The 24,846-nt window shown below is 53.9% G+C and overlaps 1 protein-coding gene across 1 annotated transcript; it reads right to left on the bottom strand.

Moving 5' to 3' along the window:
* Positions 1-2,332: 2,332 nt before the first annotated feature.
* Positions 2,333-22,609, bottom strand: SLX4 (SLX4 structure-specific endonuclease subunit). Its single transcript, XM_039239299.1, has 15 exons — positions 22,598-22,609; positions 22,165-22,552; positions 20,551-20,772; positions 18,190-18,376; positions 16,618-16,830; positions 13,951-14,159; positions 13,509-13,825; positions 12,726-12,966; positions 12,168-12,256; positions 11,120-11,266; positions 10,137-10,306; positions 7,014-9,187; positions 4,760-4,859; positions 3,773-4,177; positions 2,333-3,319 (listed from the first exon to the last, which is right to left on the bottom strand). The coding sequence occupies exons 1-15, from the start codon at positions 22,607-22,609 to the stop codon at positions 2,926-2,928; spliced, it is 5,268 nt and encodes a 1,755-aa protein (XP_039095230.1). The 3' UTR covers positions 2,333-2,925.
* Positions 22,610-24,846: the final 2,237 nt, after the last annotated feature.

Below are 24,846 nucleotides of genomic sequence, written 5' to 3'. Positions count from 1 at the left end.
GCCATGGAGAGAAGCAGGTGACAAGGTGGGAGCCAAGCGATGGGTACCCCAGTTTTCCTAAGCCAGCCAGCTGGGAGCCATCCGTGGTTGTAGAGCAGGAGGGTGGTGGGTTCAGATAATGCAGCTGGTGGATGAGGGGAGGTGGGAGGGGACGTGTGTTTGCAGCAGCCTGTTCTCAAGGGCTGTGTGGAGGTGAAGGAGAGGGGAGCGGAGGGGACTGAGGTGACTACAGAAGTGCTCCGTGCAATGACATCCTTCTGTGCCCCCTCCCAGCCTCCCCTGCAGCAGTGCCTTCAGGGCCCCAGCAACTTGCCAGACACTGGGGGAGACACACGGCTGTTCTCTCGAGCAGCCTGCTGAGGCTCCAGGCCCCCAGAGCGCACACAGGCGGCTGTAGCCTCGGCCGTGAGGCACAGTGGAGGCGTCTGAAACCAGGCCGCCCACAGGATGCTGGAAGCCGCAGGGGCCTGGTGGGGATCCGTCATGTGAAAGACGCCAAGAGGCCTGCTCTGCTCCCCCCTCCACAGCTCAGGGAAGTTGGTTACTGAGCACAGGAGGAAGCAGCCTCCTTCCTGGGGGGTCTCGAGGACTCTCCCCCGGCGACTCTCCCCCCACCTCCAACAGGCAGCCCACGAGGACCACACTGGAGGCTTTCCTCCTGACTCTCCTCAGTGTCAGTATGTTTGGGGCGGGATCTCATTCTGGGGCTTTTTGTCCACCCAGAAGTGTGACAGCCAGACAGGCAGTGGCCTCAGCCCTTCCTGACTCAGACAGTCCGAGGCTTCCTGCCTGTAGGGGCGAGGGTCTCTCTGGGGCTGTGCAGGCCCCTGGGAGCCCCGTGGCTCTCCTTGATTGCCTGCCGTGACCATGGCCAGGCCGGGCCAGTCACGGGATGCAGGACAGGCCTGGGAGGTCTGGACACGGCACAACAAAGTGGAGGTACTGCACGGTTTCCCACAGCTCTGGGGCTCAGCACACTGTCTCCTGTGCTAACTACCCGTCACGAGGCAGGGCAGCGCTTCTGGAACGTCTGTCCGCTGTGCAGCTTGAGGCCCACTGCCACCCCGCTCCGCCAGCCCCGCGGCAGGTGCCGGGATAGGGCTGCTCTTCCACACGGTTTCCCTTCTCAGCCAGTTGGCTGGGCCTGATTGTCCCATTCCCGTCAGGTGTGACTTCTCCGGACCGGTCAGCGTTCTTCTGGAGGCTGCCAGTCCTCTACTTGTACTGGGCCCTCACTGCCATGAGTGTGGTCAGGGTCAGGGCTCAAGCCCTGGCCGGGCCGACTGCCGACTCCTGGGGTCCCCTCGGGGCCTGCTGGGAAGCCCGACCTGGCCAAGGCCGCCTACCACCAGGGCTCCTTTCCTCCCACCCCTTCCCTGGCCCAAGGCTTTTTTCTGTTTCAACCCCTCCTGCAGCTAGTGACATTCTGGGCTGCCTTCCAAGGACTGAAGGCTCCCAGGCCTCTCCCGGAGCAGTGCATCCAAAGCTGCTCATCCGAGTCCAGGGTCTCCAGCAGGAGTCAGTGAAGCCAGGTAAGGGCTCTGAGTCTCCTGCTTCCCCAAATCCTCCTCACTTCCCTCAAAGAGTCCCTACTAGGTCAGAAGAGCAAGTAAGAAACACGTGGTGCCTTCAAGACCAGGCGATTCCATCTTCAGTCTCACCTGTTAGCCGGGAGATCTGAGCCCTGGAACCCACTGTCCTCTCTAACCCCTGCTTACCCTCTTCCCCGGGTCACAAACCAGGACACGTGCTATGTGTTCAAGAAGCCCCATCTGACCTCCCTGAATGCTGCACGCACCTGAGGCCCAGCTCACAATCCCCCCTTCCAGGAGGCTATCGCTGGGGGCCACCTGGAACTGGCCCTCACACGCAGCGCGGGGCAGGCCAGAGTCTGGCTGATGACCAGGAGCACCAGCTTGTTTCTGACCTCTTCCCGGAGGTCCCAGGGCAGAGGCCGGAGCAGGCTTTGCAAACACATCCTGGAAAAGTGCAGCTTCTGACTCAGTGGGTCTGGACAGGCTCATGCCTGCATCTGTAATAACCCCCAGGGGGACACTGCGGGGCCCCAGGCCTCCCTTTGAGCATCGAGGGCTGGAGCTCACTGCTTGGTAGGGGCTGAGTGTGGGCTTATGGGCTCACAGTCGTGGATGAACAAATGCACACACCTCTTATCTAAGAACCAAAGAGAAGTGAGCCAGCAGGCCTGGGTCACTCGTTGCAGTGAAGGACAGGCACAGAGCCCTGCAGACGCGGGGTGGGGGCAGCAGAGGTGCTGTGGGTGGAGCTACCAGCCAGCTTCCCTCATCCTTCTACAGTATCTGGGAGATTTTTATAAAGCCTTTTTGTTTTTATTGCACATCATATAAAATGGACTGCACTATATTTAAAACAGACAAGGCATTCACAGACTTCTCTTTTCTGGCCCTCACCCGAACTCCATACCACTTCTGAGGCTGGAGACAGCTTCCCCCACCTACCCAGCAAAGCCGGCTATGCACTGCCTGCACTGCCCTGTTTGGAGACTGCTGGTGACAATGACAGATGTCTGGGCAGGACGTCTGGGCCAGCAGAGCACCTGACATGTAGTGAGAGGCTTGTGGACACTTGGTCTGCTGGTGGAGGCAGGAATTACAGCCGAGTGTGGAGAAGGCAGGCAGGGCAGGCGCAAGCTGGTCCTGGATGTCCACCTCAGGGCGAGGGCACCCTGTGCCTGACAGACCTCCTCCTGGCTAGCTGACAGCTGCCCATGGCAGGGTCAAAAGGAGATAAACTGTGGGCACCAACAGGGGCAGGGCCTGGGGCCCGGAGGCCATGGAAATGGAGTTGGGGAAAGTCGACCCAGCTCGGTGCCGCAGTCGCTTTCACGGGGGGCTGATGTGGTCCCCAGGCCCAGAAACGCCAGTGGAGGCCTGGCTCACTGACTGCTCACAGGCTGCTGATGGCCGCGGGCGGGGAGGGGCAGACCGGCCTGCTGGCCCTGTCCCCCTTCTTCTTGCCCACGGGCCGCTGCCTCTTCCTCTGGAGCTTCTCCTTCCGGGCCGCAGAGGTGGTGAAGGTGATACAGTGGGCATCCAGGAAATCCAGCAGCTTCCCCAGGGCCATGTGGATGCCATGCTGCTTCAGCTCGGCCTGCAGCTCGGCCAGCTCAAAGGGCTGATAGAGCAGGGCCTTGCGGTAGAGGGCCGGCTGGGAGCGGATGTAGCGCCTCACTGCCTCCTCTGTGGCTGCCGCCTGGACGGCCGTCTGTGATACACTAACCTCCTCTTGACCCTCCTCATCCCCTGCAGACTCCAAGGCTGCTCCAAACTCAAAGGAAGAACTGCAAAGAACCAGACAAAAACATTTGGTGACACTCCTCTCCAGTACCCTGAGAGCAGGAGTCTCTTTGAGGGAAAGAGCATTTCTGTGTCCCCTGCGGAGCCCGACAGGCGGCATGGGTGACCTCCCAGGCTGGCAGCAAGCTTGAGGCCTCTGTGATCCTGCTGCTCTCCCTGCCGGCTGGGGCAGGGCCCTACCCTCGTCAGATCCACTGCTGGCACCAACAAGTGCCACCAGGAGGCCCAGCCCTCATCGCACGAGAGCATCCTGAGGGCGAGGATATGGGAGCCTCAGAGGTTTGCTCAGGAGGCTCACAGATGACTGCCTGTGACCTGAGGTGGGTTTCCTATAGTTCAAATCCAGAAGGCTGCTGGCATTTGTCAATGTTGGCATTAGGCCTTGCTTCTGCCAGCTCACGGACCCACTGGTCCCCCTCTCCTTCCGTCCCAGTTACCTTTGTGAGCTAAAGGAGCTGTCACTGCTGTCCATGGAGGAGGCCACTGATTCCTGGGAGGCTGGGAGCTGGGCGTCACCATCAGGGTCTGGAGGCTCCTCCCTGGCTAGTGACATGCTCATTGGAGAGAGGCTTCCACCAGGCTGCGTCTTTTGATTGGTCTTAGTGGACCCCTTCGACCTGTGGAGAAGGGGGCCAGAAGCGGCCTCTAGCTGGGCACGGCCAGCTGCCCTGGAGGCCTTGGACGTCTTGCTGGGGTGAGTCTGGCTGTGCGGAGCCTCCAGGAGCACATGTGAGGACTGGCTCTCATTCTCCGAGTCTGACTCCAGAGTCTGGTGAGTATACTGGAATATCTCCTTCAGTTTCAGGACCATCTGGCGTTTGGGTAGAGGGCGGACCCCAAACCTGAATGGGGAAACAGGTGAACTTCAGCAAAGAGCAAAGTCATCAACAAGTTAAATTAATGGCTTTGTGTAACTGAAATCTCAAGTGCCTAACTTTTGTGAGCATTCAGAGGTGTCTGTTCTGCAGGCCAGCTGAGCTTACTCTAAAGAATATTCCAGAAGGGCCCTTCTGGAATGGAATGGAATGGAATGGAATATTCAGAGGTTCTGAGTGATGATGGTAGTGATAACACCAGTGCCCAAGGTGAGCAGCAGCATTGATTGGGATGTGATAGTTTGATGTTCTTGTAAAAAATCAGAGCTCCTTATTCAGAGTGCTAAGGGCAAGGGTCCCATTTCCATGCACATGGCACATGGAGACGTATCACCTGATGGGTCACCGGACAGAGTCTCTCTCCTCTCTTAGCTTCTCCGGGAACAGGTAATTTGGGGATTACCAGATGTCACACACTCTTCCACCCCCCAGTGGCTCCTGCTACCAGAGCCCCCATAGCAGGTCTTTCATCTCCGGCCTCACTAAAGCCTGGATACACACAGGAGGGAGTGGACCACTCACGAGCAAGTTTTCAAGAATAACACCCACCTATCCAGTTCTTTCTTTAATACCGGGGTCTCCATGATGGAATACCTTGGCATTGGGGTTATGGGCATTTTCGGGGGCAAGTTCTTCCAATTAGCACCTTCTAGAGAGAACAAAAGAAACACGTTTCAGCACAAAGGAACTGGATTTACCTCTTCTGAGCTCAGGAGGATCACCAAGAGAAATCCTGCGTTTGAAGAAAGCCCAGCCACCATTGGGCTCCATGAGAGCGGTATGTCCACCCCCTCACTGTTTGACGCTAGAATTGCGTCTTCTCGGAACGCATCACACGGCACGTGATTAGGGCCACAGCCTTTATGCGACGCCGATGCTGCGTGAACAGGGAGGAAAGCAGATTCATGGCTGCCAGGGGCTGGGGCGAAGGGGGAGGAGTGGTTGCTGATGGGATGATGAAAATGTTCCAGGATTTGTGGTGATGCTTGCAGAACACTGTTAATGTACTAAAACCACTGAGGGGTAACGGTTTGATTTTTGTTTCGTAGCTTCCGTCTGTCACCGTGCACTGTCATCCTACTGACCGTATTCCCTGTGCTGTTTGGAATATATTCCCATGACTTATTCCGTTACTGGAAAACTGCACCTCCCACCCTCCCTCCCGTTTTACCCAGCCCCCCACAGCTGCAGAACACTGTTAATGTACTAAAAACCACTGAATTATACATTTTAAAGGGGAAACTTTATGGTGTGTAAATAATAGCTCCATAAAGCTGTTATTTTAGAAAAGAAGTCAGTATTTTAAAGACAGACTGGACAATTTAGGAATATATTTGGTTGTTATCCTTTTTATGAGCACGGAGCCCTTTGAGACTCCATTGAAAACAGGCTGTCTCCTGACCAAAAAAAAAGCACAAAATTCTTTATATAATTTGAGAAAAATGGTCACCTCGTGGAAACCCACCTCGAATTCAGACTAAGGCCCCCCTGGTCTGAGGCCTCCTGCGGTAGTTCTCTCGGCACCACCTGGGAACTGGCCGGTTAGCAATGCAAATTCTTGGCCGAGCCCCAGACCTCCTGAAGCAGCCCTGGGGTGGGGCCTGGCCATGTGTGTTTTAAGAAGTTCTCCAGGCAATTCTGAAGCCCACTCAGTGCTGAGAGTGCTGGTCAACGAGGCCCAGTTGGTCTCGGATTTTAGGGGGAAACGAAATCCTAGGCTGCACGCAGATGCTCTGCCCACGGGCTACTTCCCTGCTACCAGCCACTGCTTGGTGCAACTCTGCCCTTCCCGGCTCCCTGGGGGATCAGCCTGGCAGGGGACGGGGACGGGCGGGCGGCAGCAGCTGAGGGGCTGACATGGGGGACTCTGAAATGAGCTGGGAAAGGCATCCCTCCACGGGGCTCGTGGATGAGGAAGGCCCTCCCACACTTGCTCCACCTGTTGTCTTTTTTCAGTAAGATGAAAATTCACTTGAAATTTTAAAGTGAACAATCCAGAGGCACTTTGTACATTCCCAGTGTGGTGCAGCCCCCACCTCGATCTAGCTCCAAAGCGTCTTCGTCACCCCCAAGGGGCAATTCCGTACCCAGCACCTGTCCCCGCTCCTGGCAACTGCTCGTCTGCTCCTGTCCCGACAGAGGTGCCTACTCTGGACATGTCACAGGAACGGAATTACACAGCATGTGGTCTCCTGTGACTCCGGTCTCTCACTGAACATCGTGTGTTCAAGGTTCATCCACGACCTAACAGGTATCAGTACTTCGGTCCTTTCTATGGCTGCTAATAGCCCACTGCACGGACGGGACCGCATCCTGTTCATCCATGCGTCAGCTGATGGGCACCTGGGTTATCTGCCCCCTGTGGCCACCGTGAACAATGCTGCCGTGGACACATGTACAAGTATCTGTTTCGGTCCTCACTGCACTTCTGCTGAGCGTGCTCACAGCAGTGGAGCTGCGGGCTCAGAATGGCAGCGCTGTTTCACTTCGGGAGGAACCATGCTTGGCCAACTTTGAGGTGCACCTGAGGTGCTCGTCTCGGCCTTTCAGAAGTGCTGGCTCAGTATTCCCGGGCAGGGTCCAAAGAGCGGTTTTTCACGTGAGCCCAGGGGAGGCAGAGGATCCAGGCAAGGACAGGAACTGGCTAGGGGGTATGTCTGGAAGCAAGACGGCTGTCCCTCAGCCCAAGAGAGGGAGGGACTCAGCTGGCCCTGCGCTGTGTTCACTGTCCCCTCCAGCCTCTTAGTGTAACACAGTGTAAGAGACAACTCCCCCCCCTCCCCACCCCTGCCCCACTACTCACTTGGAGTCTCTAACCCTTTTGATTTCTGAGCTTCATCAGGACTCCGTGTCTGGGCCGGAGGAAGGAGCTCTGGAGGCTTCTGTTCTCCATCCCAATCGTCCCATAGAGCGGAGTTCAGAAAACTCAGCCTGCCGCTCCCAGGCGAGCTGGCCCGAGGGGACTTCTCTCGAGCCTTTCTTTGGCTGGTGCGGCTTTGTCGGATGGGGGTGGTACCTAGGAAGGCGGGGGAGCTGCCGTCACTGCTCGGACTACTGGTGCTCAGGGGCCCCATCAGCTCGAGGTTCAATTGGTCAATTGGAATCGGTGAGAGGGGCTCCACATGCCAGCGGCAGTCGTCAACTAGGATCGGAGGGTCGTTGTCCAGCAGGGGGCTGCTGTTCACCTCCTCCCGCTCGTCTTCGCTGTCTTCCACCTCCACCACCTCACTCGTGGTAGCCCGATTCAGCAGGCTCGGCCCGGGGGGTGAGTACTTCTGGAGCTGCTCTGTGCTATCGGCCAGGCCCCCTGAGATGGGACAGGGCGCCAGAGGAGTAAAAGGCTGGAGGCGCCTGGGGTGGGGACTGCATGGGCCCCTGCTGTCAGGACTTCCTGCACTGACAGGGCCCAGGCATGGTGGCGACATCTGGGGCCTGGTTACTGAACACTTATTTGCAGCTTCAGGTGCATCCCTGTTTCCTAGGGGGGCCCAGGACTTGAACTGGACCACATGATCTACTAAAGCCCTGGCCCTGAGGCCTGTTATTTGGGTCTGGGATGAAGAGTCACGGCTTCTGCTGGCCAGGGGGGTGGCGGGCACCAGCCATGAGGCGTCTGTGGTGCTGTCCTCTTCGGGGCCACTCTCGGGGTCACAGAACAGCCGATGGGTCCCCCTGCCTTCACCAGAGCCCCGGCTCCCTGGAGGCCTCTCCTCCCCACAGAGCAGCCCCGCCTCTCTTCGTGGTGGGCTTTGGAAAGAGTCCTGATCTGCATCGACGTCGATGACAGAAAACAGCTCACAAGACTTGCTGCTAACTTCTAGCACTTTCCTTTCTTCCAGGGGACCATTAAGAACAGACTTTGTCTTGGTTTGTTCTAGCTCCAGCTCTTCATCTGAGTCTAACAAAAGGATGATCTCATCTTCTCTGTTCTTGCTGGATGGCGTATTCTCAGATCTAGAGCTCAAATGACCAGGATTTGACTGGGTTAGGTCAATGGATGGAGATTTTTCTGGGGAGATCAGAGCCTCTTTATTTCTGCACTCCAACAAGGAACCACGTCCTTCGCCTTTCTGGACGCCTGGATCTTTAAGTAGCTTGCGGAGGCTCCTGACCCTCTTCTGCTTGGACGGTGAGTCCTGGGAGGACGCCCAAGAGGCTCTGCTGGGCGACTTGCCTGTGTGCTGAGGGCGAGGGTGTGGCCGGCTGGGACTCCTGCCTTGCGGGGGCTGTGACAGGCACAGGCGCAATGGGGGCACCTGCCCGCAGCCAGGGGTACAGGGGCTCTCTGCCCCCGTGCCATTCCCTTCCTGGAAATCACTCGTTGTCTGGAACGGTTCAGGGCATCTTCTGGGAGTCGATGAAAATGGCTGTTCTGCAGCAGCAGCAGCCGAGCACCAAAGGGCATCTTCCTTTCTCCCTGCCTGACGGCCCTGAGAAGGGCAAGAGGAGCCGGGATGCCCCAGTGCTTCCTCTGGGGACCCTGCTTTCTCTCTGTCTGCTTGCTGGCCCTTGAGTAGCAGGGGCGTGGAAGGTCTCATGCTCTTCCATTTGGCTGGGGCCTCATCTCTTCTCTGGCCGCACAGTTCCATCGCTTCTGCATTTTCCGGCTGTTCATGAACCTGAACACTTACTGAGATTTGTGCAGACATAGAACCATCCTCCCTGAACTGGTCCATTTCTTCCTTGACCTCTGGACTGCTTTCCCCCTGGAGCAGCTTGCGCTGAGTGGCTGCAAATTCATAAATCTCTTCCATTTCTGCCTCATCCACTTTTTCTGTGTCTTCTTTACAGCCCTCAGATTTCAATGAAGCCTCTGCTTCTTCCTCTTCCTTCACCCACATGGATCTCAAGAGTTCTTGGAAGTTCTCTGCCCGGCTTTCACAATCCTTGTCTTCCTTCTCCTTTCGTGGTCTGTCCTCTGAATCTATCACGTCAGGTGCTTGTTCACACAGAAGAACAAGCTCACTAACACCAAACCTGCAACAGGAAACGCCATGCATCACTACCCCACAGAGGCAGCGGCTGGTGGCCTGGCACAGGCGAGGGTCACGGGGAGGACAGCTGGGACTCAGTCCTGGGCTCTTCCCTGCTCTCTTGTGGACGGGGCCCATGCTCACACCCAGCAGCCCCCCAGGCCACTCAGCTCTAGAAGAGGCCCAGGGATTTGAAGGAGGGGATCTTGAACTCTGCTGTGCAAACAGGAAGGTGCGTCAGGCTGAGCTGGAGAGGACAGCAGCCGGTGGCACTGCATGGCTGAGCTGTCCTGAGAGGCACCTGGAGCTCCATGACCAATGCAAAGCAAAAAGAGTGAACCCATTACAGGTCAGCTGGGCCAACGGGGGCACTACCCGCCATGTCCCCAAGCAGTCGGTGGTCTAACTGGGACATTCAGAACCCCGGGGCTCAGGCTGATCCTTTCCCAAGGATGCCCCTGAGGGCTGACATGGCCTCGGAGGGACACAGTTCACCATGTTTTGTGGAGCTGCCTGCTGCCCCTCCTGACCTGCTCTGTGGACACGGTGCAAACCTACAGGAGTTAAACTATGCATTCTATCCACTATTGTTTTCTGGGGCCTGGGAAAGGATGGCTACTGTAGGCTTTTGTGAACAACCAAGGAGCGGCAGGGGCTCGGGGCAGCTGAAGCCAAGGACACCCCCCCCCCATCACACCCAGGAGCACCCAGGCAGCTAAAAGCCCTGTGACTCGGCAGAAGCCATCCTCAACCACCGCTGAGCTCTCCTGCCATTGTCCACTCTGGCCAGACTTCTAGTCTATATGTCCTGGGCAAGGTCACTACTGAGCATAAACCTGGGGTTAACAGGTACAGGAAGGGCTCAGCCCTGACCCTCCTGTGAGCCGTCAACCTGCTATTCCTCGTCAGTTAATGTCAGATGCTGTGAGGTAAATGGGAAGAACGATCCGGACCTGTGGGCCAGATCGCTCAGGCCGGGGGCCAGCCGGGGAGGCACGCCGGGGTCTGCAGTGTAGAGGTAGTGCAGGAGCGCGAGGGCGGCCTCGGTGTTCACATCACTCAGCAGCACGCGCTGGCTCCTCACGTCGTCATCCTCTGCAGCGAAGAAGCCTTCACTGTTCACCTGAGAACGAAGAAAAATACAGGTTTACTGACCTCACAGGCCTGACCTGGGTCCACACAGAGGGGGCCCCCTCCTCCACACAGCCTTTCCTCGGCGCCAGCGTTAGCCAGCGTCGCGCCAGTCTGCTGGGCAGGAACTCTGTGGTCAGGCCATAAAACTTCACTGTTTACAAAAGCAGACCATGATGGATGCTCAGGCACCTAGTCGTTTCCCTCTTGACAGACACAGGAGGGGCACAAGAACCTTCTGGTAGAGGCCAACAGCAGTTTCCTGGATTCCCGCAGCACTGTTCAAGTCAAATGTGTTGGCACAGGTCAGAGCAGAAACGCTTGTCAGCAGCTCAACCTTCAAAAGGTCGAGGATGACTTTATAATTACAGAAACAGAGGAAAAGGAAACAATTCTGGGGAAAAGTGGATTTTTAGTCAGTGAATCAAGAAATCTGATGTTTCCCAATCCTCAGTTCATTTCCTCATACTGCTTCCATGGAAGACTTCAAACAAGTCTCCATGAAGTACAACTGGGAAGTACAACTGAGAAGATGGAGGGAGAAGGGTCAGAGCGCTGGGGGGAGGGGGTGTAGAGGGGAGTGAAGGGGGCGGGAGGACAAAGGGAGAGCCTGGCGGAGAGTGGAAGGGAACATAAGAAAGCAGCCAGAGTGGGAGGGGTGGGGAAGGGGGGGGAGGGGAAGGTGGGAAGAGGGGAGGGGGAGGAGTGAAGAAGGGGGGGAGGGAGGAGGAAAGGGAAGAGAGAGAGCGGGGAGGGAGGAAGAGAGAGGGAGGAGGGGAGAAGGAGGGAGAGGGGACATACTCACATACTGCATGAGAAGGGGGCACCGGGCATACAGCACGAACTTGTGGGCATAAAGCACCTCCCCACTGTCTGTCTGAAACTGGATGTCGCTCAGCTGTGGGTTATTGACCATGGCTCTGAAGTCAGCCAGCAGCAAACTGAGAGTGAGCTGGAAGGAGGGGAGCAGATTGGTCTAACAGCAAGTTTTCCAACCTGAGGGGTGCCCTGAGGTCCTGTCCACAGGCTCCCACACAGGGTTCCACCTGTTATTACCCCCAGGCTCTCGACAATATGGGACAGCACTCTAGCTTCTTTCTCAAATTTTCCATTACACTGAATCCCCTGGCCCCAAATGTGGCGGGACGAGCAAGCGGAGCCGCGATGGCTGCAGTAAAGCTGCAGGTGCAGCGTCAGCCGCTGCCGAGCAGTGAGCAGGGTGCACTCTGGGCCAAGCGCTTCACAAACACTGTGTGCGGCCCGATGTGACAGGCAAGGATCTTGAGCCCACACCGTTCAGGTACCTGGCGGACAAGGGCTCCGAGTCCCTTCTCCGACTGTGTGCCACGCTCCTCAGGTAGACTGTGGTGTGAAGTGTTTGGCTGATACTGATACACTAACAGGATCACATCTGCTCTAAGGAGAACACAACTTCCAACCCTGTGTCACCAACAAAGAACGTGAACTATCATCTGGAGGCCAACGTCGGACCTGATGTCAGAGGGGCACAGTAGGTGCTGAACAAATGAATGAAAGCTGAGGGATCGAAGGCCCTTACAGAGAAGCCATGATGCCTGTGGGCTCTCAGGACAAAGCAGGTTCCCAGGGCTTGGCTACTGTGGTATCCCCAGAGTGCAGTGACACAAGGGACAGAAGCCTCATGGCAGAACCCTAGAGTGGACAGGAGACTCCTGTGGACTCTCGCCTGGCTTAGCTCAAAGGCCGATGAGGGTCCAGTGGACTTGTGTGAGGGTCTGGACGCCAGAAGCGAGCTGACTCGGTGAGTGGCCAGTACCACAGAGCGAGGAGCAGAGCCAGGCTGGCCAGCCCGTTGGGAGAAGCTGGGTCCTTACCGAAGCTTGGCTGCCCCTCTCCAGCTGCTCCTCCTGGGAGGGCAGGATAAATCCAGTCAGTGGAAGGCCAGTGGGCGACAAATCGATTCCTGAGAGAAGGATTCACAGGTTAAAAGAACAGCACGTCTGGCAACATCCATCTCCAGATGTCACCTGTTGGCCGGCCAACCCCGCAGGCACCCGGGAGATGCTGGTCACCCAAGGGCTTCTTCACTGAAAGTGAACCAACTGTTGACAGCTTTTACCCCTTACCCAGAGGTACATGGGTGGTGAAACAGACAGACGCAGCCCACAGGTCACTTGCTCTGGGAAAAGGGCTGTAGCCTGGGTTAAAGTTTAAGATAACAGTGACAGACTCACGTACGCAACATTCATCTTTGAGAAAAAAGGGAAGCACTTACAGAGACCGTGTTCTCCCCATCCTTTGGGGACAAGCCAGGGACCCTCAGGTCTGAGCGGCTATCACCAAGCCACAAAGACTAGCCAGTGAGGCTGCAACCACGTGGGAGGAAGGCCGGGAGGGCAGGGCTGGCCCAGGTGTCCCATCCCGTGTCTCACCTGCTGCCCCGCCCGAGCTGGCGGGGCCCCCACTGCAGGGCCATGGGGTGGCACCCAGCCCCTCTCCCGCCAGCTCCACAAGGTCCTGCAGGGCCTGGTGCTCCCTCTGGCTGGCGGAGGCGGGCAGGCTCCTGGGGCCGTGGCCTGTGCGGTGGGCACTGGGGAGAGCAGGTGACGTCTGTACTCCCAGCTCTGGCTGGTCAGGCAGCACTGGGGGGAGCATGGGCTCCTGTGTAAGAGCCTGAAAGAAGTCAGAAAGCCGAGTGACCACGTGGCCACTGCAGCAGCCACCACTCAGAGGGTCCCTGAGAGTGCCAGCCACAGCCCAGAGCAACCTGGCAAAGCTTTTCTCCCCCATCATCCATCAACGGACTTCTCTGTCACGGCGAATGCGATGCCTGCTGCTCCTGTGTCTGCAGAAGGTCCCTGAGGGCCCTGCAGAAGGGTCCCTAAACAGCCTCAAGCTTAGTGACTCCAGGCACACCTGCATCAGGCTTGTCTGGCTCCTGGGCCACACCACACATGGGTTATACCAGCCCCCCTGGGGGTGGAGTCCTGGACTGCATTTCAGTCAAACTCTCCAGGGACAGGACACATGCGTGAAAAGGTGGATTCCTCCCAGGAGAGCCACCCATTCGTACGCAGAGAACACACTACAACCAACACCCCCCGACTTCCTACCCTTCCTTCCTTTTTGGACTTTCTGTTGATGCCCAGTGCTGCCTTCCTGGAGCTGCCGGCCTCTCCCCAGAGCCCCCAGTATGCCCAGAGGGGAGGGCGCACCTTGGTGGGCCGCTGGGGCACCATGGGAGGGACCAGGCTTGCCGTGTAGAAGGCTTCCAGAGCCCAGGCCCCAGTCAGGGCGCTGCCCTCCCATAGAAAGTTCTGCTTCTTTCCAGACGGCTGCAGACACCAGCCAGCCTTTCCCAGCTCTTCCTTTAGAATCCTGCTCGCGGGAAGCGGCGGCGTGCAGGCCAGCTCCATCTCCTCGGCAAAGAGCTGGGCCACCCGATCCTCCGTCTGCCTCCCCGTGGTCTCTGGGTCCTGGACTAACAACAGGGGAGGGGAAACAGGTGCCTTCCTCTTGCGGCTCTTCTTTTCTGGAGGTAAACAGAAGCGAAGCACAGGGTCAAGGACAGAGCTGTCCACACAGCCTGAGGCCCAGCCGCAGTCACCTTCGGCCAGCGGCAGTGTGGAGAGCCTCCCCCAGCAGGGCCGTGCCTACCTGCTCCCAGTCTTATCCTTTCAGAAAAGGCGCCTCCCAGTCTGAGCGCCACCGGCCCGGCCTCCTGCTCCATCTCGGACCGGGACAGGGCCATGGCCATCAGCAATTCCTCAGACGGCGCCTCGGGCTTGGTGACCCTCTGCTTCCTCTGCAGCTCCTTCTGGGTGGTGGCTCCCCTCTGCTTCAGACCTCCAACGTGATTGCTGAAGCTTAAAAGGCAGCCAAACAGGTTAGCGGGGCCAGAGGTGTGAGTGCTCCCTCTTCTGAGGCAGTGCCCGCTGGACCAGAGAGGCCTGGACCCCTTCTCCTCTGGTCAGGAGAGAAAAGGGAAAATATGACCTCATCAGACAGAGGCATCAGTTGCTCTGGGCATTCGCTGTACTCATCCTTTGCCTTGTGTGAGCTCACACGATCCTGGGCCACCTTCAGTGTGGTCCGCAGAGGGGAGGGTCTGGGACCTTCCATGTTCCAGGTAGCATGAGGGTCTGGGACTCATGCTACTCAGCTGAGTTCTTGGCAGACATACAAAGCTGTGAGTGATACCTGCACATCCTCGGTGCGGCCAGACCCTGCAGGGGAGCCAACACTCGACGGCTCTGTTAGCTTCCTGGATTCCACCAATGTCTGCCCATCCACACCTCAGATGCCCCTCAGGCAGTCCCTGGACCACACTGGCCACGGAAGGATCCCTTCCCCTCCTGCAGGGGCCTGTGAGCAGAGCCTCTGCACAAGGCCCGAAGGAGAGGCCTCCCAGCTTAGACCACCAACATGGTCAGCCAGCTTGGAGGAGATTTACTTAAAGGACTTTTAAGTGGAGAATGCAGACCGGCTGGTGAACCCCAACAGGCTGAGGGAGAAATAGGAGGGCAAAGGCGAGAGAGAAACCGGGAGCGCAAACCCAGCTGTGGGGCTGCTCTAGAAAGCACCTTTGGCCTTTACAGAGAAGTTCATGTTCTCTCCTGGGCCAGGGATGGCTCAATCTCAGGTATCACCTCGGAAGATCTACATAAGCCCTAATTCAGTTCAACTTCCTGGCTGAACTTCTATGGAACCCCATATGGTAACCACAGCCTCCCAGAGGGAAAGGGGCCATCCCCGCATCCACTATCCCAGAGTTCCAAACACCCCAGTCTGGGCCTTAGGGCAGGTGAGGCTCAAAGCCTCAGTGAAGGTGTCCATCTGCTGTAGTTCTCTACTTTAATAATCTTCTAGAAAGACGCACACACATCTTGTGCCTCTTCTTGGAGGTATTTTAAAAAGCAGATATATTTAAGGGCGCCTGGGTGGCTTAGTCGGTTAGTCCGTCTTTTGCTTAGGTCATGATCTCGCGGTTCGTGGGTTCGAGCCCCGCGTCGGGCTCTGTGCTGACTGCCAGCTCAGAGCCTGGAGCCTGTTTCAGTCTGTGACTCCCTCTCTCTCTGACCCTCCCCTGCTCATGCTGTCTCTCTCTCCTAGAAATAAATAAAACGTTAAAAAAAAAACAGATATATTTAATCTGAGTAAGTAGCTGCCATCCAGTCTTGCCGAAAGACAACAATGGCTTAGATAATATCTTTTTAAAAAAATTTTTTTTGTTAATGTTTTATTTATTTCTGAGAGAGAGAGAGACAGTGTGAACAGGGGAGGGTCAGAGAGAGAGGGAGACACAGACTCCGAAACAGGCTCCAGGCTCTGAGCTAGGTGTCAGCACAGAGCCTGACGCAGGGCTCAAATCCATGATCCGTGAGATCATGACCTGAGCCGAAGTCGGATGCTTAACCGACTGAGTCACCCAGGCGCCCCTGGCTTAGATAATATCTATGCTAGGGCCTTAAAGCTTCCAATTCTGAGATGCTAGTGTTGACGTGCTATAATATAGACAGTCTTGACAGCTAAGAACTGACTTCTGCCTACCCCAGTCTCACCATTGGCCCAGCTCAGACACCCACAACCTGTGTGCAAGACATTGGCCAGGACACACAGAGCCACTGCCCCTGGCCTTCCCTTTGTTCTTGACAGCTGTCAAAGGAAAGAAATTCCAAACCTACAGAAGTCCAGGGTCTGTGCTAGATTGTTCCCTGTAACGCCAGCGTCCACCTCAGCGGGGGCAGTGTGCAGGGGAGCTGAGCTGCACGTGTACCTGTGGTTTGCACACCAAGGACTTATTTCTAGCTATGTGCAGGCCTCCTACTGTAACACTTAAGCATTTAATTCATGCACGTTAAAAAAAGGCCTGTGCTTTTGCTTGCCAACTCTTTGAACGATGCCGAGTCCGCTTACATTAACAGGGTGAGAATCGGCCCGCACAGAGGTGAAGTCGTGTCACAGCACACGGGATGTGGACATGGGACAGTGGGTTTCCAAGTTCCTCACTGCTCCAGAGGGCACCGACCGCAGGATGGAGAGAATGGGAAAATCTCAGGAAGGTCCTCTAGGAAACCAGCCCAGCCAGTCCTCTGCACAGACACACCTGCGTGGACCACCTCAAAGCCTTCGAGGATGCAGACTCTGTCTCCTCCTCCATCCCAGTGGGGACTGTGCCTGATTTCCTTCTCAAATGCTTTGTTTCCAGAATCTTGGGGATTGTGGGTAGGAGCCTAGGGCTCTGTTCTTCTCTACTACTACAAAAGGCTTTAAAGAGAAAAAAAAGAGCGTTTCTGTGGTTTTCTTCCTTTTCATGTGACTCACCTTGATGCCAGTATGCCACTGGCCCCCTCCGGCAGAGCCGTCTGCAGTCGCACAGCCTGGAGCAGGAGCTGGGGGCCGACATCCATCTTCACTGCGCACTGTTTCAGGTGACTGATTCTGCTCTTTGGGGTGAGAAATGGCTTCCCACAAATCGGGCATTCGGGGATCCGAGGTGTGGAGGGTGTCAATGCCTTTTCAGTCTCATCTAAGCACCTGGAGGAAGACAGTGAACACGGAATGCTCTCCCTGGTAATGTGGGTTGTAGCAGACCTGTGTCCACGACAGCACGGACATGCTGCAGGCTGCAGCCAGCTCCTCCACGAGGCTTGCACTCAGCCTTTGAACCCCTACATTTAGGGATCTGTTAGTGAAGCTGGCTGAAGAAGGCAAGGACAGGTTACATGCTGGCGATCCTGCTCCTAAGTATATGACCCAAATAACTGAAAGCACACACTCAAACTAATACACAAAACACATACTCCTAGCAGCTCTAGATGCAGTATTCAAAAGGTAGAAACAATGCATTCATCCACCGGCGGATGAAAGATAAACAAGACATGGTCTATCCCTACGAAGCGGTATTGTTCAACTGTAAAAAGGAACGAAATTCTGATCCATGCTGTAACCTGAATGAACCATGAAAACCCTGTCAAGTGAAGGAAGCCAGACACAATAGGCTATGTCTTGCGTGATTCCACTTATGTCCAGAACAGACAAATCTACAGAGACAGAAAGTGCATGAGCGGTTGCCAGGGGCTTGGAGGGTCGTTGGTGGGGGTGGGAAGGGACAGTGAGGGCTACTGGGTATGGGGTTTCTTTTTTCTTTTTCTATTTTTTTTTTAATGTTTTATTTATTTCTGAGAGAGAGAGCGTGAGCAAGGGAGGTTCAGAGAGAGAGGGAGACACAGAATCCGAAGCAGGCTCCAGGCTCTGAGCTGGCTGTCAGCACAGAGCCCGACGCCGGGCTCGAACCCACCAACCGTGAGATCATGACCTGAGCCGAAGTCAGACACTCAACCGACTGAGCCACCCTGGCGTCCCTATAGGGTTTCTTTTTGGGGGAGTGAAAGTCCTCTAAAATTGATTGTGGTGGGGCACCTGGGTGGCTCAGTCAGTGAAGCGTCTGACTTCGGCTCAGGTCATGATCTCACGGTTGGTGGGTTCAAGCCCGGCGTCGGGCTCTGTGCTGACAGCCAGCTCAGAGCCTGGAGCCTGCTTCGGATTCTGTGTCTCCCTCTCTCTCTGAACCTCCCTTGCTCACGCTGTCTCTCTCAGAAATAAGTAAAACATTAAAAATAAAATAAAATAAAATAGATTGTAGTAATGGCTGCACAACTCTGTGAATAAAATAAATAAAAGCCACTGAACTGTTCATTTAAAATCAACTGTATCATATGGGAAGTGTGTAAAAAAATAAAGCTGTGTTAAAAAACAGCAAGGACAGGCTGACACCAACACTGAGGTGCTATGGTCATAGCCAGGTGTCTCCGGATTCCGCCCCCAGAGTCCACTGGACCTGTCACACCCACGGGAGAGGTGACCACAGAAAGGCAACAGTCAGCCCATTCCTACCGGTTCACATGCTGCTCCCTCCGTGTCACGTTCATGGCTGAGAGATTCTTACGACAGATCTGGCAGAAGAACCACCCCGTCTCCTCCAGGTTCTCATGTAAGGATGCTTTTTCCTGGCCAAACTCCTGCTGCAGGGCCAAGGCCACCGCCGCGTCGCTCTCTGTGGCAGGGAGCCCGGGCCCCAACCCTGAGAAGAGGCACGAATATCCGTGAGGACGAGCTCACCCTCAGACCCCTGCACTACTTGCCAGGCCTCCCGCAGCACACACAGCGGGCAGAGTGTGGAGAAAGCAGACCCGGCCCCGCTCTGCCTCATGCCCCGACCTGTCCAGTGAGCATGGACGTAACCAGGGCCCTGGAGCAAGAACTCCCCAACTGTAACATGGAGCAGAACCTCGGGAAGCCTGTTATAACGCAGGTTCGCATCCCAGAGGATGGCCCGAGATTCCACATTTCTGACAACTCCCCGCTGAGGGAGCGCTGCTGGGTCAGGACCACTGAGCAGCAGGTCCTAGAGAATGTGCCTTCCGTTTTCACCCTTTCTGCTAAAGTCTACCTCAGGCATTCCAGGCTTGCAAGGCTCCTATTCCAATAAATCTAGGTTTTCTCTTCAAAGCTCAGCCTTTCCTACTGCCACGACCTTTTGTTGCCCATCCTAGAAGAAACAGGTCAAAGTGAAGTGCCTTTCTCTCTTCAAAGGCAGAGTCTCCTTCTCAGCATCAGACCAAAGGATGGACGGACCGGCTTTGGCCTGGAGATGGCTCCCAGGGTGGTAGGGCCTACAGCTGAGGCCCTCTGTCACGTCTGAATTTGGTGGAGCAGACCCTTGGCCCTCACAGGGAGATGCTTGGAGAACTCCACAAATCCCCAGTTCTTGAATATTCCTACGGTCTATCACTCTTTCCACTGAAGCCAGAAAAACACCACATTTCATTTTTGTACCTTAATTTTTTTTTAACAATTTTTTTTTAACTGGGTATGCTGTGAAGATAAATAGAAACACTGAGTTGCTTGGAGGGCAGATGCTGAGCTCAGGTTCTAGCTGAGCAACTCCTGTGCACGCTGTTGGTGCTGAGGGGACTGATGCCACGGCAGCTGTCACATCACTGCCTGCGTGGGCCTCAGAGATAGCCTGAGAATCCTCAGGGCTCCCAAGGGGAAATCTGCACATCAGTACCAAGATGCACATCCGTACCATATTTATTTATTTATATGTATATAAATTAGTATATTTATTAGCTGTAGGAGCTTCATATGTCTTTTCCTTTTGTATATTTTCACCAGAGAGAAGGACTCATGTTGTTTGGGTGATAAAGAATGCGCCTGCCTCCTGGGGCAGGACAATGTGCATTGAACACTACCTGTAATGTAGTTGCCAAGCTGGTTTAATCCTGAGCCACTCAGACCTCTAGTCTACTCACATGTGATGCAACACAGGGCTTACAGGAAGTGGTTAAATGACACCATGAACAAAAAGCAAACAAATTTAGAAAGTGGGAAATTTTAAAACACAATTGTCCTGGACTAATGAAAAAAATCGTGATAAAAGACAAGGGGGCTGTTCTAGAGTCTAGACTTTAAGAGACTGTTAAACTGTTGCAGATGCAGTTTGTGGATGTATAGTTCTGATGGATCCTTATTCAGACAAAAAAAGAAACCAGCTATAAAACTGTCCTTGGGACAAGCAGGGAAATTTTAACATGAAGTGGACACTAGGCAATACTATGGAATTAGGTGTGGCAGCAGTACTTTGACCATGTAGGAGATCGAGGGCTGAAACATCATGATGTCTGGAACTTACTTTCTAATGGTATAGAAGAAACGTATATACCAAATAGATGACAAAATGTTAATTGTTAAATACAAGCTGAAGGTATGGGGGTTCATTGTAATATATATTTCTTTTACGTTTGTGTATGGGAAAAAATTCATAATAAAAAGTCAAAATAGGGACACCTGGGTGGCTTAGTCAATTGAATGTCTGACTCTTGATATCGGCTCAGGTCATGATCCCAGGGTCATGGGATTGAGCCTGGCACTGAGCTCTGTGTTAACATACAGCCTGTTTAAGATTCTCTCTCTGCCCCTCTTCCTGCTCACATCCTCTTTCTCTAAAAAGTAATAAATAAATAAAAATAAATAAAAAAGAGGGAGAGGTACCTTGTCAAAGAAGCTAAGGAGAAATGACCCAAGGGACCCTTCATTCTCTGGCTAGCAACAATGAAGTGGCCAAGGTACAATGCCAGGCAGAGAGCCCGTCCCCACCAGAAACTCCAGGAATGCCACCTCCCTCCCACCTCCCCACCTTTCTCTAGAGTTAGAACTTATCCCTGAGGGGAAGATGTAAAACTCCCATCATACCATCCCCTGTCATCTCCTCTCCAGGGCCCTTCGGCAGGTTTTCTTCAACCGCAGACTCCAGGGAGCACCGTTTGGAAGCATGCTGCAGGCGCTCAGGGTCTGCTCTCTTGAACTGCTGCATTCGCTGCAGGACCAGCTCTGCTGTCCGGGGTTTGGAGGGACTCGGCCCCATCACTGTCAGATGGGAAGGAGGGGGCTGGGAGTCGCTGTCCCGAGTCGCTTCTGGCAAGGAAGAAAACATTCACAGGCATGTGTTCTAGCTGGAGAAACAAAGCCTTCCAGCAGATCCAGGTTAGACCCAAGTCTTGAGGGGCCCTCTACCAACTAGTTGAGGTTTAACTCTCATGTGTGAATGGGAGTGATCACTGGTATCCTCCCTGTTGGGGGGAATATAAATAGACCTGTCACAAATATCTATGATGGGAGGGAGTGACTGCTAATGAGCACAGGGTTTATTTTTGGAGTGATGGAAATGTTCCAAAGTCGCGGAGTTGTAATGACTGCACAACTCTGTGAGTATGCTAAACCCACTGGACTATGCTTGAAAAGGGTGCGTTTTATAGAATGTGAATTCTTTCTCTAAAGCTGTTATTAAAAAAAATGTTAATGACAAACATTTTGATTTTCCTAGGTCATAAGTTCTCCTGTAACCTGGCATCCGCAGATGGCCTCTGGTGGGGATCCATGAAGCCCCTGCAGTTTTATGCCAGTTTCACAGGTGTGCACGGGGCTGCGGTTTTCTGAGGGAGTCATGCGTGGCTTTCGCTAGACTCCCAAAGGGTGCATGAGGGACCAACGACATTTCGCTAACATCACTGATGCCTTACAACGGTCTCTGCCAGCTAAGTGTTTACCACCACTCCATTGAGAGATGATGCTGACCACACTAGGTAAAAATATCATTTCAGATTAGGAAGTGAAGGTGAAAAATATTTAGAAGCAGAACCCAGGAGCCCAAATATCTTATGCAAGGCTGGTTCTCAGCTCTGCTTGAAGGAGGCATGCTACACAAATGGTTCAGTAGACCAAGGGCAGCAGGGTAAGAAACCTGCTTCAAACAATGGAAAAGAACAAAGGTGTTTGGAAGAGAAAGGAAGGACCTGAAGATTCGCCTGGTGTTTAAACCCACTTGGCAACTTCCTACTACCTTCTGAGCAGCCTAAACAAACTGGCTGGCAACTTAACCACTCTGGAATGAATTCAAGAAAATGAGAGAAGCAGCATTATTTTCATGTCCATGAAACTTGTGTCAACTACATAATGTAGAGATTAATAGGAAACTCTGAAAGAGTAGAGGGCCACAAATATAATCATGTAGAAAGTCCATGCAGGGGTTATATTTGACCATTGTTTAAAACAGGAGTCAACCAGCTATGGTCCTCAGGCTGGCTGCGTATTTTCGTTAATGAAGTTTTGTTGGAACACAGCCCATTCATTTACTTACATATTGTCTAGGGAGCTGAGAAGTCGCAACAGAGATTGTGAGTGCAGAACCAAAGTAATTTACTATCTGGCCCTTTGCAGGAAGTTTTCTGACCCCTGGTTTAAAACAGTAGTCACCTCTGGTTTCCTTTCTGGAAATGTACTGCCTACCAGTGACTCTGGCCCAATTACCTGTCTGGGGGTTCTGCACACTCTCCCGGAGCACAGCAGAGGCAGGCACACTTCCCTCTCCATTCTCAGGGGGAGCTGGTTTGCTCTCCTGCAACTTGGGTGCCCCTTGCCTTTTAGTCCTTGGGGCCTGGCTGCCAGACCGACTCTTCTTCTCCCTGGGGCCTTGAAGGGGTTTGCTCTTGGTAGCAGCTGGTTTGGTCCTTTTCAGTTTGCTTATCTCAGTGCTGTTTGAGGCCTTTTGTGTCTTCCTTTCCCCCGACACCTCCTTGGTGCCATTCTTTTTCACCCTTTGGAGAAAGGTGGCACAGAGTTCCTTAAAATCATCGTCTGACTCATCCATCATCTCACCAACTTTAAGGCCCTCAGGTGTTCTTGAGAGGTGTGAGGTCTATCTGGGGGCCCGACAACAAGCTTAGGAGGGTCTCCTTCAAACTTGCAGCTCCATCACGGCTCCTCTCTACTTCTCACTAGGACAGCTGGAGAGCTTGCACAATTGAGCAACAAGTGGTACTTTCCCCACCATAAGCATTTAAGATGGCTTTCTTCAAACCGAGTCTGTGTTAAACAGCACGTTTAAAGTTCACATCTGAGAGCTTTTGCTGTCCAACAGATGCCTCCGAGATAGGATACCTGTGAACTTCATGGTCGGTGATTCTCCAAGATCTCCATGTGATAAAGCACACTGGTTCATTTAATGTCACAACATATCTGTGGAAAACCAAAAGCATCTAAATGTAATTAGACAGAGATTGTATTTTATGCCATTCCTTCCAGGAAGGTACAAGAGGGATGTGGAGTATGGACAACATCCTCAGAGTAACAGTACATGTGTCAAATACTCAAGTACAGCCTGGGTAACACAAACTCATGGTCTTACAGGATATCACAGCACACCACAGGGGGAGGGATCTAGAAACTCATCAAAGAAAGACCATGAGCATCTTGAAAGAGTATTGTTTTTACTGAAAGCTGGGGCATGAATGAATCCCATGAAGGGCAGTCACTGCACAAACAAGATGACCACCAAATGCAGAAAAACTATCCTTCAGGACCTACCAACAGGCAACTCAATGTGCAGGGGAGGAAGGTGGGGAATGAAGAAAGAAAGAGCTTGAACACTTGGGAAGAAATGAAAGACAGTACAGGAGGCGCATTCATCACTGATATGAGGAATCTTTCCAAATCAAAAGAAGGCCACTTTTTTTCTACCCTCTGTCACTCAAGCAAGAGCTCTCCAAACTTAACTAGAATGGTGGCCACTGCAAAGGCTGAGCCTTATGGGTGTGATTGTTTACACTTGCACAATTTAGTGGGATTCAAAAGTCAAAACTGAAAGTTAATTTCAAATCTCCACTGTCTGAGTAATCCAATTAATCACCTATTTTTCTGGAGGTGGGCAGACACGCACACCTGTTATCTACTTTGCACAGTTGGCCCATTCTCACCTTCCATGTCCTCCTTAAAGAAGCTTCCCCTCATCCTTTATCCAAGTGGACCCTCTCCACTCCCATCATGTTCTGTCATCACAGTTTTCACAATCGCACTTATAAGAAGTTACCATCATTTGTAACAGATAACATTTATTGAATGCTTACTGTATGCCAGGCACAGGTCTGAATGCTTTACTAGTCTAAGTCATATCATCCTTACAACAATCCTGTTGGGTAGACTGTATTGTCATCCCTTTACAGCAAGAGTCAGGCACAAGAATGAGTAACTGCTTTAAGGTCACACAGCCTTTGAAGTGACAGGGCTGGGATCACATCCCAGCAGTGTGGTTCCAGGGCATGGGCTCCTACGTTTTTATTCACTTACTTAATATCTGTCCCTTACTCAGCTCAAAACTTCAAGAGGGCACAGACTCATCTATTTTACTACATATTCGCTATGGCTGGTGAGATACCTGATTTGTAAAAATAAATAAAAATTTAAAAATGCTTGACAATTATTTGTTGAATTAAGTGCAATGAGTTTGGTACCATGGGAGCGAAGGGAACGTGGTGGGAGAGAAGGCTGCAGGGAGAAGCCCCAGAACTGAGCCTGTTGGACGCGGGGAGCCAGAGCAAATTCCACCCTCCACACCCCGCTGAGTCTCCACATCGCCTTTGATATTAGCCCTAAAACAGCCTACCTCCTATAGGTGCTCACTCAGTACTTGCTGAAGTAAGCGGCACGTTTCCATAGGGTCGGGACTAGTGTCTACTCCGCTTGGTACCTGCCGCTGCACGAATGAATGGGCAGTGCGGGGCGGACCCTCCCGCTGCCCCCAACCCGGTGACACTAGGGAATCCGGCGGGTGACTCGGCCTGGGGAATGGCTGTCAAGAGCTCTGGCTGCTGTAAAGCCAGACGGCGAATTCCGATCGTCAGACTGACGCCCGGGCCGCGACCCCGGGATATGCGATCAGCCCACCCGTCCTCCCAGGCTGCCCCAGGCCCTCCAACCAATTGCGGCTCCTGCCTCTACACCGCGGGCGAGAAAGGCTTTTCTCTCCCACCAAGAACGGCAAGAGCTCAAGGTGCCTGGACCTCTTCTCCCAACTGCAGACTCCCAGCCCTAAAGCCGACTCCTCCTACCTCCGGCGCCGCCGAGGCACCTTCTCAACGGAGACTCTCGCGCCTACGCATGCGCCAAACGGCGCCCCCCGCGGAGGATTGCTCCTGCGCAGGCGCGGAGCGGCCC

Source organism: Hyaena hyaena, unplaced genomic scaffold, assembly GCF_003009895.1.
Source record: "Hyaena hyaena isolate Hyena2069 unplaced genomic scaffold, ASM300989v1 scaffold_155, whole genome shotgun sequence".
Taxonomy (NCBI): Eukaryota; Metazoa; Chordata; class Mammalia; order Carnivora; family Hyaenidae; genus Hyaena; species Hyaena hyaena.
Note: the sequence above shows the minus strand (reverse complement) of the source record. Positions and strands in the feature narration are given on the sequence as shown.

Coding starts and splice junctions, on each gene's coding strand:
- SLX4 (XM_039239299.1), bottom strand. Junction 20,773..22,164: donor TGTGCAGAACCCCCAGACAG/GTAATTGGGCCA, acceptor CTTCCTTGCCAG/AAGCGACTCGGGACAGCGAC. Junction 9,188..10,136: donor CTGAGCGATCTGGCCCACAG/GTCCGGATCGTT, acceptor TTCCTGTTGCAG/GTTTGGTGTTAGTGAGCTTG.